The sequence below is a fragment of the Gopherus flavomarginatus genome, chromosome 6, assembly GCF_025201925.1.
Source record: "Gopherus flavomarginatus isolate rGopFla2 chromosome 6, rGopFla2.mat.asm, whole genome shotgun sequence".
Lineage (NCBI taxonomy): Eukaryota > Metazoa > Chordata > Testudines > Testudinidae > Gopherus > Gopherus flavomarginatus.
In genome coordinates this window covers 77,244,158-77,259,631 of record NC_066622.1, presented here as the reverse complement: position 1 = coordinate 77,259,631, position 15,474 = coordinate 77,244,158, and the positions used below count along the sequence as shown (strand labels likewise).

At 40.8% G+C, this 15,474-nt stretch overlaps 1 protein-coding gene across 28 annotated transcripts in view; it reads left to right on the top strand.

Moving 5' to 3' along the window:
- KCNMA1 (potassium calcium-activated channel subfamily M alpha 1) overlaps nt 1-15,474 on the top strand; it is an 886,632-nt gene that overhangs the window by 807,675 nt on the left and 63,483 nt on the right. For all 28 annotated transcript variants that reach the window (XM_050960013.1, XM_050960012.1, XM_050960004.1 and 25 more), the window contains 3 exons: nt 485-608; nt 5,109-5,333; nt 8,510-8,702. In XM_050960013.1, coding sequence (XP_050815970.1) covers nt 485-608; nt 5,109-5,333; nt 8,510-8,702 — 542 coding nt within the window. The remainder of the gene's footprint in view (nt 1-484; nt 609-5,108; nt 5,334-8,509; nt 8,703-15,474) is intronic.

Here is a 15,474-nt window from a genome sequence, read left to right as displayed (position 1 = left end):
AAATATTTAAAGTGCAGCCTGTTAAAGCTTTTACTGTGAAGAGCATCACGTCAGAAGTTGTATGTGGTAAAAGCAAGTAATTGGCTTTCCATACTTCTGCCAGTCAGTCAGCATGGAGCTCTGTTCTGATCCTTTCTACTTCATTGCAGATGCTAATAGCAACTCTTCTGATATTATTTTTTGGAGGGATTGGGATCAGGAAGAAAGAATATTTATGAACATGAATGTGACAAACCATTTTAAAATCAACTGAAAAGCTTATTGAAAATCTTCCATGCCCCAACCCAACATTTAAAAACATTTTTTCTTATTTTATTAGCTTTTTTCCCCTAAGACAGATGTGTTGAAAACATCTCTTTAAACGTAAATAAATTTCATTTTTGACTTTTATCCCTGTTTGGATATAGCTCTTAGGATATTTTCCCATCCATAATTCATAATATTTTCCACTTACATTATCTGTGACTTGTCTTTTTTTCCCTAGGCATGACCCCTTGTTAATTCCCGGCAATGAGCAGATTGACAACATGGATGCCAGTGTGAAAAAATATGACTCCACGGGGATGTTTCATTGGTGTCCAGGAAAGGACATTGAAAAGGTCATATTGGTGGGTGCCGTAAAAGAATGTCTTACAAAGTTCCATCCAAAGAGAGCCCATTTAGACAATAGGAATATGAGATGTTTAATGGGTTAAAATAGTTATCTATATCATTTAAAAACCATTGATCTGAATTCAGAAATGCAATATGGATGGATTTCGAGCCATTATTCTGGCAAACCCTGATGGGTATACTAGCCTATAACCCTACATACTTCACTGAAAATTGGCCCCAAATCCTGAGACTACATTTTCATATGGGTTAATGGGACTACTCAGAAGCTGAAAATTGTACATGTGCTTCAGATCTTTGTAGGATCAGCGCTATGGTGACCATTCACCCTGTACCATTCATCTCTTTGAAACAAGGTGCTAATGCATTATTCCTTATTAGTCAATGGGAATTTTCCCCTGTTTAAATGTATCGCTTGGCTTTCAACATGTTAAAGCACTCAAACAAGCCTGAGTAAATGGTACTGCTATTCTACCCATAGTGTACTGGGTCTAATGTGTATTCTTTTCATTTGTTAAAGTGGGAGGGCCATCAAACTGACTCAAGTAATTAAAAATAATAAGGCCTATCACAATCTGTTACATTCAGTGAAAGTTTGTGCTGTTTGTGTTCATGTACTCATACCTAAGAGTAACAAGTAATTAACTCCAGATCTCAAACACAAAACTGATGATATATGAAATGAGTTCCCTGGTGAATCTTCACTTTGTCCCAGTTTATAAAGCTTTTCTTGAGATCGCTGTCTTCGTTTTCCCTATGCTATTGCATAGTGTAACCAATAATGGTGACAGCCCTGGTTTATTCTAACGATCAGGGCATAAAAGGTTGTTTCCCGTGCTTCTCAGGGGTTGCTATAATAACCATGACATTGTTTGGAACTGCAATATTGGCATTTAAACAGTCAATAAACTAGTCAATTGCAGTGACTAAATTGTTAGCCAGAGTTTGGTCTGAACATCTTAAATTAATATTCATTCCAGGGTGTTCAGTAGGCCATGAGGGGCAACCTTACTGTCCATTACTTCATAACACAGAGGGATCACTATACATTGCATTATAACGGAAGGAGACAGAGATCAGCTGTAATATTTTAAATATTTTTAACAGATCAGTCAGGGATGACCTTAACATGTTCTTCTACTGTGAAAAGTGTTTCTATACAAATGGTATTGTGGGGTTTCCTCATTTATCATTTCTTCTTGACTCCATATCAGTTTTTCTCTGCAAGTAAATAGATGTGGGTTTTCCCCCAATAACTGTCTGCTCTGTAAACTCAACCTGAGATCTACAAATTTCGCTGAGTTCTTTCTTGTTCCATGCATCATCACCAGTGATAAAGATCCTGTGAGCAAAAGGCTGCCCTCACTTACACCTGTCCACTGTCCACAAATTATGTCTATGCGCACATCGGTGCAACCTTACTGCATAAGTGCAAGTAAGGGCATAATTTGAAGATGATGGGGTTGCACAGATTGTCCTATAATTGGAAGTTGTTTAAACAATTGTGTTGATGATGCTTGAACCAGAAAATAATTCACTTCTCTGCCCCAGAGTTGTGTTGGCTGTGCAGGGCTGACAGCAGTATAAGGCATTTGTCATTCAAGTAAGCAGACATGACTTTGAACCTGCCTAGGGATTAGGTTTGTCAAGTGGGAAAGTGCCATTTTTACATACTTATCTTTCAGTCAAGAACCATAGTTTGCATTCAGTCTTGTAAGGTCCCGATTCAGCAAAGCACTTATGCACGTGCATGGGACTACTCATGTTGCTTTAAGTTAAGTGCATGCTTAAATGTTTGCAGTATCAAAGCCAAGGTGCTCAGCATCTTGCAGGATTGAGTCCTTGAATATTTTTAATGTGAAAGCCCCATTCTGCTCTCAGTTACATGAAAATTAATGGAGTTGTAGCAGTGCAACTGAAAGCAGAATATGTTTTTTTTTTAAACTGACGAGAAACCTTTTGGCCAAAACTGCTCCATAGTGAGTACCTCTGCAACATATTCTACATTTGCATTCCATGGAGTCTGTGTAAAGAATAAGCAGCAGGGAGCCACAGCTAGTGAAAACGTTTACTCTATGGATTAACAAAAAGAAAAATTTACTGTTTGCTAGCTTCAATAAATGTGCTGCTTTGAACATAAGAATGGCCATACTGAGTCAGACTCATGGTCTGTCTAGTCCATCCTATCTTCCAAGAGTGGACAGTATCAGAGGCTTCAGAGGGAATTAACAGAACAGACTGGACAGTTTGAGTGATCCATCCATCCCCTGTCATCCAGTCCCAGCTTCTGACAGTCAGAGGTTTAGGGACCCAGGGCATGGAGTTGCATACATGACCATCTTGGCTAATAACCATTGATGGAACTATCCTCCATTAAAGGTTTTTATTCATCGATTCTTCACAGCTCATAGCTAAGTTTTGTTGAATATCCACCTCACTAGCATCATAATTTTAATGCACATAGGATGATATCCATTAGTGGAATGCAACAGCACCAAGACTGGATCCATATATGAAAGACATCATCAGCTAATAACTTTACTTAATGGTCATCTGAATATGTGAGCTGCCTTCAAGACTGACTGGGATTACAGCACAAATTTAACCTCTGTCATTGAGATAAACAGATAATTCTGAACACCATTTAGATGTGCTTCATCAGATTCTTCCTTCCGTCCCCTCAGTTGCTCTTGTCAGTGAAAAGTCACTATTAGTCAAGTTCTTGCACCATGGCTATTTCTGACTTCCAGAAGAATCCTCTGGTGTAAACTAAGCACAGAGGCTACTCCAATTTACACTAAGGATGGTGCTGTGGCAGCTTGTCCAAGGACATAGGGGAAATCTTTGAGTCCTCCCTTGAGGTGCATCAAGCACAGCTCAGTCACAGGCTCAGATCCTGGTCCATAGTCTTAAAACATTTACACACACAAAAATCTGTAAATCTACAAGAACGGCTCAAAACATTTGGGGCCTGATTCTCATTTACACTAAGGCTCCTTACGTTGCTGGGTAAAGGAATGTGCAAGAGGCTGAAAATATATATCATTAGCTCAAACCCATCAACACTGCTATGAAATGGCAGTGAGCTGGAAAAGCATTCTGGGTTTTGACATTCTCATTGTGCTACAGGAGGTTTAGAACGAGTCCTGGCAGTCCAAGAAAAACACTTTGGACCAGGGAATATTTTACTTATGCCAGCTGTAAACTTTGGAAGCAAACAGAAAACTCTGGGTGTGGACAAATAGAATCCTTTTCTATATACTTTTGTAGCCAGAGTTGTTGGAAGTGTTTCCCCACATTTAGGGGGATCTGATTCTGCTCTCACACCAGTGTCAGTCAGGAGTTAGTGGATTAAAGTCAGTGGAGTCAGAGTGATGTAAGTATAACCAATGAGAGAGGAGACTCAGGCCTTTACCCTCCAGACCTTATTGTGTTTGAGTTGTGGTTTGTTTCCCACACTCCCTCCATTTATATCCTCATTCTCCAGTTGTGGACACATTAACCTGAATATAGTCACTTTATTCTTTTTCAGGTTGACCACTGTTTGCTTCTTAACTGGTTGTATTTTACCATTCATAACTATTCTTCTTACTCCTCATACTAGAACATAAAGCTTTGCTGTGCTAGAGCAGTGCAGATTTGAATACCAAAGTTAAGCCATCGGTATCCCGAACAGGTCCCTTTGCATCAAAATGAGAGTGGCAGAAAGATACATTCTTCCATGCTTCTCATTAGGTTAGAACCTCATCCCCCCAGTCTGCCTTTTCTCTTAGTTTTTAGTCCCTAGTTCACCATACAGTATAGTGTCCTGAACTCTGAAATAAATCCACCATCAAATCACCAAATGCATGATGGGGGAAATTTAGCCCTCAGTTAAATCCAGAGTAACTCCAATCAGTAGAGTGCTACAGGTTTATACCAACATATCTGAGCCCAAAATTTGATAATATATGTTTGTATTATACTGTCTGGGCTTGTCTACCCTAAAAATGCTACAGCAGCATAGTTGTAGCACTTCAGTGTAAGCACTGTTTATGCCCACTGGAGAGGTTCTCTCATTGACGCAGGTAATTCACTTCTGTGAGCGGCAGTAGCTAGGTTGATGGAAGAATTCTTCCATTGACCCAGCACTTTTTACATGGGGACTTAGGTCAGCTTAACTATGCCGCTCAAGGGTGTGGCATAGTTTACATTGGTCACATCTTTGACTGACGTAGTTAAACCGACCTAATTTTCTGGTGTAGACCAGGCCTCTGTCTGTGAACTGCAAGCTCCTGGTGGCAAGGATCATGTTTCCCTCTGTCTATACAGCACTGACCACACTCCGTGCAAGATAAATAATAAATATAATAATGAATTACTAATGTCATCCTGCTTCACTGTGCATGAATGATATTGACAGGAAAGTACATTTTTCTTGGTTTAGAATTCAGTTTATGATTTATGCTTCTTTTTGCTTTATCTCCTCCTTCCCTTACTGTTTTTTTTCCCCCCAGACCCGGAGTGAAGCAGCGATGACAGTTTTAAGTGGTCATGTGGTCGTTTGCATATTTGGGGATGCTAAGTCTGCATTGATTGGAGTAAGAAATCTAGTGATGCCATTACGAGCCAGCAACTTTCACTACCATGAACTCAAGCACATTGTGTTTGTGGGTTCACTTGAATATCTGAAAAGGGAATGGGAGACACTACATAACTTCCCCAAGGTTTCAATCTTGCCTGTAAGTCCAAAGCCACGATATTGATACTTTTTTTTTCTTTTTTTTTTTACTTAAAGACACCAACTGGACAGATATGTATTGACTTTGATCATAGGCTTTTACTTTTGTCTGTTTATAGGCCTCAGGACTTAGCCCTTCCCCTTTACTATAGCTATGAAAACTGAGCCCTGAGAGACCTTATTAGAAGAAATTTGCAGCAGTGTTCAGTCCCTTGTCAAGGATGAATTTCAGCTGCTATCAAATGTATTAGCTGTGTTATGTATTGAACATTCACTCTAGTGCCCTGCATGTAGCCAGTTCTGATGTTGTGATTTTTCTGACAGAATGACAGTATTTACTTATGACATTATTTATGCCTGGAAAACCTTTGAAAACAATTTTTATTATTTGTCTATCTATAACTGTAAAGGCTTGATACATGCTGGCCTGCTAGTTCTCTTTTCTATAAGAGAATGATCATAGCATTTTCATTAAGAGCCCTTCCTTTTTAAAAGGGTTCACAGTTTGGTGGTAAGCATTTACTAAATACAGTGCGTGAAAACCTGCTCCCTTTAATAATAATGGTAAAACACCCATTGACTTCAGTGGGGTCAAGATTTCATCCACTGAGTCCACAATTCAAAGGGCCTGATTCTCTACTCTCTCATATCATTCACACTTGTGCGGTGAGTGCAGAATGCTACCTCCAGTGTAAGTGAATGATTAATTCCAGTTCAGTATGGTTTTACACCCACAGATGTAAATGACTTCACAAAATACAAGCAATGGAAACTCAGGCCCTTGGTCAGATAGCAGAAGTGATGCTCTGCGCTTTACAAAAGTTCAGTAAAGCAAACTTGGCTGTTCTATTGTTTCAGCTTTTGGAATTCTTTAATCCTTACCTACCAGAATAAAAAAGTAGAATAGAAGTTTACCATTTCTTAGATTTTTCTTTTGTTACTAACAAAAATGCAAAGCCCAGAAGCTCACAGAGACCAGTGATACATTTAGCCTAATGTGGGTAGGGATGACAGCATTTATTGAATGGAAAGGGAGCTTTGCCCAATATATACTGCAATTCATGGTTACTCCAAAGCTAAGATTTGTCGTTTAATCTTTGTTTCTGTTCTGCAATTGCTGTACAGTGACATGGCATAGTTCTGTATTTAGTGCCTCACAAACGGCTTCAAGATCAAATTTTTCCTGTGAAAGATTTTTTTCCCCATAACTGCCAGCCCTGCAAATTCAGCCTGACATCGGAAAGTCAAGCCTCTTACCAGTAATAAAGATTCAGCAATCAGAACTTAGATGATAATATTCTTGATGATGTGTGAGAGAGCAGAATCCAGCTGTTGCTACAGACCTGTCCAATGTGAAATGTTATTTTTGTTAACAAAATAAGGAGATATTGTAAGGTTTTGATCCTTAGATCAAAAGACTCAAATTTGGCTCCCTTGTATATATGCTTTATGATTTGGTTTTGAATTACGTGATTACACACTACTTTTTTTCTATGGGACCACTGCCTCATTTAGTATGAAGGATGGACACACATTCGGCAGAATTACCATTGCATGAAAACTTTAAATCAGGCATTTCCTAACTTTTGAGTGCCTGACTTTGCAACCTAAATAATGTTCTTCCAATGTATGTGTGGGAGGGGAGGGAAGGTATGTGGTATGAATAAAGGACTGCAGCAGTAGGCCCATGTTCGTGTGTGAAAGCTCAGATAGTCGGCCTTGTTCCTGAAACTAGTACAGACACAAACATTGAATTAGTTTTCCTTTACAAGCTTCCTGGAGTTGTGCACTGGGCTGTGACTTGGGCTCTGCAAACTAGGGCACCATGCTTTCCACCAGGCTTAAAATTCAGTCATCTTGTTTCTCCTAGGAGATGCTGTGGCTGTGATCTGCAGCAGGTTGCTGCTGATCAGCCTTGGAGAACCACCTCCCTTTGGGGGATTTTGGTGAGGGATTTGGGGGGGAGACTTTCAAGGGCACAAAAAGGAGTTGGGTGCCTAAATCCTGTTGATTTTGAATGGAGTTGGGGCTCCTAACTGTCCTTTGTGCCATTCAAAATCTTCTTCTTGAAAATGCTCCATGGAGATCAGCAGATATCATCCTTCCTGCTTGTTCTGCTTGAATGACCATGAGGTGAGGGGTTGGGGTCTTGTCACTCAGTGTTTAAGGAAGTTGGGGCTGGGCTCTTGGGACCCAGGGACACTACTCAGACAAAGGGAATGTTTAGTGCCCCCATCAGCATTAGGGTCTGTGTGTACCAATCTGTGGAAGCTAACTGAGCTGTGTCTGGCACACATAAACCCACTTTTTATTGCACAGGGCTCTGAGTACTGCCCCTAGTACCTAGACATAGTACCTTTTCCCTTAAATAGTCCGTATCCTAAGTTTCAGAGTAAGTATTGTCTTGTGTATAAAATGTAGCAGGTTAAGTGTTGTATCTTGGTTGCCTTAGTTATGAAAAAAAACCCACTAACTACCACAACATTTCATTTTAAATACTGCATTCTCTGATAGGTAATTGTAGCTCCAGAAAATATTATATGAATTGTGCACATTAACTTAACATCCTGTTTCTGTTTCAAAGGGTTTAATCACATAACTTTAAATATCCCTGTGTTTTGTTGGTAGAAGCACCAAAAACATGTGTTGGAAAGGATTAACCTTTCTTGTGTATTGCTCCAGGTAGTACACATTTTAGAAAAATAGCTTCATCTTGATTGCAGTTAGAATGTGTAGGACACACAAAGCTTTCCTGTTTAAATTGTTATTTTTTTGCCCGAGACCTGTATGACCTGGTATTAGATAAACAGACATTTAGAACACACCCCTCGTTATGTTCAGAAAGCCAAAGGTTGCCACATGATAGTGACTTAAATCAAGACAATTTCAAGTCACAGATGAGATGTAGAATGCTGGCATTATTCCTATTTCTTGTTTGTCAGTAATAGCTTGACTGGGTATTGAGACTGAACCTAAAATGCTGCCATCAGCACCAACTACCCTTTAGATTAGCACACATCTCCTATTCCCTGGCACATAGTTAGACCAGCTTAATGTCAGAGCATAAAAAAGATACTTGCTAAATAATTTCCCAAAGCTCCTTCTCAATCTTTAATTTGTTTTTCTTTTTTTCCCTCTCTCTCTCCCTCCATCCTCTTTTTTTTCACTATGCCAAAGGGTACGCCATTAAGTCGGGCTGATTTAAGGGCTGTCAACATCAACCTCTGCGACATGTGCGTTATCCTGTCAGCCAATCAGAATAATATTGATGATGCTTCGCTGCAGGACAAGGAATGCATCTTGGCGTCACTCAACATCAAATCTATGCAGTTTGATGACAGCATTGGGGTCTTGCAGGCTAATTCCCAAGGTAAGAACTGCCCTATAATACTTCTTTGCCATGCCTACAAGGGACAAGACCTGGCAGGAAGAATATCCCTCACTCAGTAATTCAAAGAACCTTACATCAGCTTGCTTGACAGTTAAACCTGCTGATTGGTATGATGGCTTTTAAAGGGACAGTTACATAGTTTCCCTGCTGTATCACAAAGGAAATCTGAAGCTGTGGGGAATGAACGAACCAAGATTTTAATTTTTTAAATGTGTTGATTTTCCTTTTTTCTTTTTTCCCTTTCATCGCTGATTGCTAAATCCACACAATTCTGTGCGTTCTAGTTCCATCAAATAAAGTTGCATTGTTATACATGACATAGCCAGAGATGGCTTATCTTCACTCTGCATGCAAAATGGTATGATGGCAAATGCTGGCCGACAGGGTTGTTTGCTGTGTACGCCAGATGGCAGCCAAAAACATAGCTAAATGCCACATGGCAAAAAAGAAAAAGAAAAGACAATTTAAACAGAGGTTTTTTTACATTTTCGGTGCTTTCTTGCTCAAAAAGCCCCCCAGAATGAACTCAAAACTGATTTTTGCCCTTGGATTGGCAAGCACAGCTCCCATAAAGGCATAGAACAAATCCTACAGTCTTCAATGAAGTCTACGGGCCTGATTCATAAGTACCCCAAGGCCATTTTACACCAACTATGCTGGTAAGCAGACCTAAGACAACCTGTTTAATACTCTCAGTGTAGATCCAGCCATCTTTTGTCCCTGCAGAAGTGCAGGCAAGAGTGGCCTCTGTTAAACCTTATTAAATGATGCAGTGAGTTACCCTGTAAGCACCAACCTTGTGCAGTACTTACCCTCGAAGTACACGAGAACTGAGATTAAGACTCGTCTGTGCATAGAGAGCATGGCTGGAAGGAAGGCCTCTTGTGACCTCTCCTTGCTGCTCTGTACAGTTTAGCACAAAATCTGTACTTAGGCTGAACTGTCACTGAAGTTAATGCACTTAAGCCTGAGCAAGAAGTGCGGGATTAGGCCCGTAGGAGTTCCCCTCAAGAGCCTAATGACAGAATGAAAACCTAAAGCACATTGGTAAATTGATAGATTTAGAACCATGTTCTCAAATGGTGGGATTGTGAATGCTGCCACAAGAATCACTTGCTCACCTCAAATGTCATCAGCAGCAGTGGAGGAAGGAATTCCGAATCAGATCCAAACCTTTGTAACTCCTTGTACATGAGCTAGCAAATATACCTTATGTGAAAAAGTAATTAAACTGTGGAACGCATTGCCACAGGATATCACAGAGGCCAAGAATTTAGCCAGATTCACAGGGATTGGATATTTATATGGGTCACAAGCGGGGAGATAAAATTTTGTGCTCCAGAGTTTAAGCCAGTCTCTAACTATTAGTCATTAGGATAAGACCTCCCTAGTTGGGCCGCCTGCTATGGGGTTTCTTACACCTTCGTCCGAAACATCTGCTGCTGGCTGGGGTATTGGACTAGCAGGACCACGGGTGTGATCTGATATGTCAGTTCCTTCCAGAAGGTGTGCAAATAGTAATGGAGGGGACCAGTGTTTGTTTTGATTTATTTGTTTGTTTTTTAATGGTCATAGAGCAGATAGTTTTCCCCCAATGACCTGGCCTACTTCCATAGGCTGGTGCAGAAGGGAATAGTTTGGTTATAACACATGGCCCTTTCCAATAATGTGCGGATCAGGAGCAAGCAGGGGAAATTTCTTCCCAGCCTTGTGCACAAGACTGGGGGTTCACAATCTGGGATTTAAAGTGTAGACTCAATGGAAGCTTATCCTAGCTCTCAGCTGGCACACACCTTTGTTTGCTGTGTGCATGAATCAGTCAGCATTCCCATAAAATGTTCCCTGGATCACATAGCTCCTGAGCGGCAACATCCAAAGGAACAGAAAGTATCTGATCAGTCTGGTGCAGTCACAGACACATAATGTCACATAACACCAAAGGATATCCAGAGGGAAGAATCTGGGCAAGAGGGGCCAGGCAAACTAGGAAGAACAATGTTCACTCGAGGCAAATCAGCTGAGGATAGCTGCAGAGGAGAAATCAAACTAACACTCAGCCATAGCTTTCTCGAATTTCCATCACTGCAAGAACAACCAACTTCCAATCAGTTACAAACATCACAGTAACTCTCTGGCCACTTACAATGCCAGCTGTCCAGAAATAACCCATGCCACCCAGTGAAAACAGTAGAAAAGTGGCACAGTGACATGGAAGAAAGGAGTATGCCCTGTCAAGAGTTCCTTCCAGGCAGTAGAAGGTCCCAGGACCCTAAAGATCACGTTAACCAGCTTTTATCATTCTACAACCCTTTAAACTTATCCATGAATCCATCATTACCAACATCTGAGCCTGATGCTGCCATGGTAGCATTAATTCTCAGCATCGGGGGCTGTCGGGGAAGGCTTGCGTTCCTATCCCACTGAATGGGTTTTTTTTTTCATTTGTGGCTCATATAGATTATTTGGTCATGTGGAAGCTCCATTTTTAAAATCAGGGCTCCTCTCTGATTGCACCCACAATGTAAATATTTGTGTTTCATGCACGTCAACTTAGCTCCATGTTGTTATGCTCATTGTGCTTATGTGTATATTATCACATAAACTAAGTAAGCTCACATCATTATCCTTCTCTAATCATGCTTGGGTTTGTTTTATTTTTATTTTAAATTCTATCCCCTCCCTGCTGTAAGAGACCCCCTCCATTCTGGCTAGTCCTATTAAGGATGGCTAAAGAGCAGAAGCCTCCCCATTGTGTCCCAGCATTGAGGTTAGCAACAATCCCAGTCCTTGTATTCTTTGCATGGAAAGACTCTGCCAGTGTAGAGAGGAATTTTCCATCCCAGCAGGGACTGCAAAAGCCCCAAATAAGGGGATACGAAGTTGGCTTTTTCAGAACAGAACTTCAGCGACAGCGCTATGACCGCAAGTCAAAAATGGTGGAGTGGAGTCATAGTCTAACCCTTCTTGGCACCATTCAGTGGAGGAGGAGTGGATTATGCTGTCTTTGATAAAAGGCTTGAGGGAGTTCCCACTGCAGCACACTCTCCGTAGTGCCCCGGACACATTCTTCAGGCAAAGATCCATGTGCATTTTAAACATATGGCAGGTTTACACAACTTTTCCATGGAAGCAGACTTTTCCATGCATGCTGACTGCAGAATTTGGCCAATGGCTTATTCCATTGGCAACATATTTTAGAAAGGGTGAGAGAGGATATTTTAAAAGCAAACTACTGGGTTGGAAAACAGTTACCGTCTCAGTGGGTTGCACCATTTACGTATCTACAACTTCTGAATTGGTTACATTGCTTTCAACACAGGAGGTTTTCTTGAAAGATCTTGAATACTATGGCTAGGTTGTCAGACACAATTAGATCAATAGGTGGCATAAACTTTGCAGGGAATTGTATCCAATGTGACATTTTGTCTATGAGATGCAGTTTTAATGTAGAGTAGGCACAACTACGGTGACAATTATATAAAGCAGGTGATCTAGCTTCTGTTGGTCAGCAAACAGCATAACAGAACCACTTTGCAGCTCCTTGTTGGCAACAAAGTGGCTTTATTTACCATGAGTTGTCACTAGTTTTTGCTTAAACATTTGTGTATTATTTAACACACACATTTATCCAGGAAAACATTTCAATTCACATCAGCCTGTACAACCCCTCACTGTTGCCAGACTGGGCTTTTCTAGTTCTGAATATATGGTGTTTGAATTCATACCCAAATAATGATTACCTTTGATACGGTATTGAGGAGGGAAGAGATAGCTGCATATGGATTAGGCGTCTCAGTTTTTGACCAGGGAATTTACTTATTAGTTTTTGCAATGCTGTTTAAATAGCATCTGGGGTGTTGCCATGTAATCAGTACAATTCTGTGGTTAATGTTAAGTGCAATCTCACATGCAAAGCTGATGTATAATTTATGCTTGTCCCATCTAAAAAGAAAACAGCATAGCAATAATTTCATTGATAGGTTTTTCTATGAGCAAGGAATGCCACCTGTTTGTTCATGTGAGGTTTTCCCACCACCTCTGACCCCTGTCTCTCCCCCTTCACACAACAACCTTTTCTTTTTAAGTTCTTGGCCTCCCAGAGATTTATTGGAGCAAATATGTTCGGTCTAGGGTGAAGGAGCTTTTGTGACCCAGAAAGAGAACTGAATGTGGTATGCATGTATCTATCATGTCTTCAGTACATTATTTAAGACATATTTGTATGCAAATACTGCTCGAGTTTAGTGTGGTGTGAATGCTGAGGTATCCACTGCCATTGCAAAAAGTCTTTTTTCTGACCGCAGTTGTCACTAGAATAAATATTCATGAGTGGACTTTTGATTTTTTTTTTTTTAATTGACAAAGCTTACAGTTAAATATTCCCAGGCTTTGAACTTAACCTGGAAGTCTTTAAACAGCGTGACTAAAAAAATCAGCTTAAAAAGGGGGCAGAGAATAATTAATAATTGTTTGTGCATATAACGTGTAAATAAATGTAAACACATACTCTATAATCTCAATATTATATATGTGATGGTCCTTGGCCCTAAAATTCAGATCTGGACTCAGGCACAAATTTCCCAAAGTTTCTGGGTATTTTGGATCCAGAGTTATATTTCAGCTTATCTTTTGTAGCACCATCGATAAGTAAGGTTGCCCAACTCTTCTTATTACAAAGACCCTGTTCTGAGCTGCTTATAACTTTGCCAAGCTTTAATCATTTGGGCAGAAATCACCTATGCCAGGTGTCTGCCTGAGGCTGAACTGCTTTGGAAAGTTTCAGCGAAAACTATTTAACTGCTTGTGAGAACAAGGTGAGGGGGAAAATATGCTGATGACATTTTCTTTGAGCTCTAGCACCTTCATGCTTTGAAGCAAGAATATAAAAATTGGTAGGGCATGGATGTGTGCGGATCTTGTGAAAATCTGCCCAAATTTGGCCAAGTTATAAGACTTTTAGAAATGTCAGTTTACACATGCTCAGTAGAGACTTCTTAGTGTTTAGCAGCTAAAATATCCAAAGATTCCATCCTCACTGAGCATGCTGCATCCCCTCCCAGTTCCTGTATGTGCTACATTCACTGAAGATTCCATCCTCACTGCACATATGCTCTCCTCACAGAGCGACTGTGCATGCTCAATTCTTCACCTCTCCTATGTGTGACAGCACTGCATATGCACCATACCCACTCATTGACTGAGCACCCTTCAACTCAGGGCTAGAGGAGCAAAGCCAGGCTTTCCCTGTAATCACTGCTTCTGGTTGCTTTGGATAGGGGGCGCTGGGAGCCTGTTTCTCCTGTGGTCTCAATTTCTGGGTGCAGCCCCACAAAGAGGCCTATGAAATGGGTGTTGCAGAGCCAGCTACGGTAGCCCTGTGCCAGTCAGGGATTCCCTCACAGTGAGACAACTCCTCAACTAGCTACCATTTAATCCAACGTTACAGTCACTCTTCAGAGCTGAGGTGCATTCAACTAAACCAAAGGCAGACCACATAAGATCTGTCTTTTTATAAATGAGGCTTCAGCTACGAAGGGATTATATGTTTAATATACATCTTATCTGAAGCCTTATGTATCCAATAAAGCTCTATGTGACCTGTTTGGTTTAGCTAAATGGTTTTCTAATGTATGCTACAGTTCAATTGCAAAGGTTCAAGTTATTCCTATAGATACTTGCACATGTATTTAGTGTCATTTTTCCATAGCAGCTTATCTTGGAGTGTGGTGGTTCTCCATCATTTAAAGTCTTCAAGCTAGATCTTTGTTTTTCGGGGAAGAAAGGGGAGTTATAAACAGATGGTTTCAGTAGAGGCCATGAAGACCTGCTCAGGTAATTGAAGATTCCATTCTTCCCTTGATCAGTGCTTAATTTGTGCCATGGCTTGCCAAACCTGAGCCCCAGCACCTCCAGGCTTGGCAGTTCATAGCCGTGGCACCTGTAGGTTTGCTGCATCAATTATGAATTTAAAAAATTTTTTGGAACCACAGCACTTAATTCTTTGAGCTCCGGCACCTCTTTCATTACAAATGAAACACTGCTCTGATTTGCCTGACTGGTCCTGGTCTGCTTCCTTAAAGAGTCTGACCACATGCCACTGGGCTTCCCCTGTGGTTTGAGATCCTAGTGTGCTTATTTCAGTGTTCTTTTGCCCAATTTTCACTGCTGTAGATGCTGGGGTACTGTGGCCCACTTGTGTATATTGGTTTTTATTACAGGACCATCCTCAAGAACCAAGGATGTTTGTGAGCTTCCTAGGACTTCCCCTTTAATAGAGGCAGACTAAAATTCATCATTTCCTTGAAGAGTTTGGTCCACCTCAGAGATGGTCTTTTGAACTCTGGGGCAGGGAAGAAGAGGGTCAGATAATGGAGGAGGTTCCTGGGGCATCATCTCCCCTAATTGCTGCTTCCTTCTCTTCTCTCTGTGTAGCAACTGTGAAAGGGCAATTGACTGCTGCTGTCTATTGGCCTATCACTTTGATATTTAGGGCTCTAGCTGATTTTCGGCTGCTGCATATTTATCCTCCTCCTTATCTTCCTGTGACATTGAGTGCTCTAAATCTGGTTTTACTAGATTGCATGCTTCTTCTGAGCAACTGAAAGATTGTCCTTTGCTTTTCCTTGTACCCAGTACAGCATTTTAAATGGCCATTTCCTCAGTGAGGAGAGTAGTGATTGCCAAACCCTGTTTGTAGATTTGTCTCCCAGGTTATTTCACAAAGCTAATATTGTGCTACACCCAGATCCTA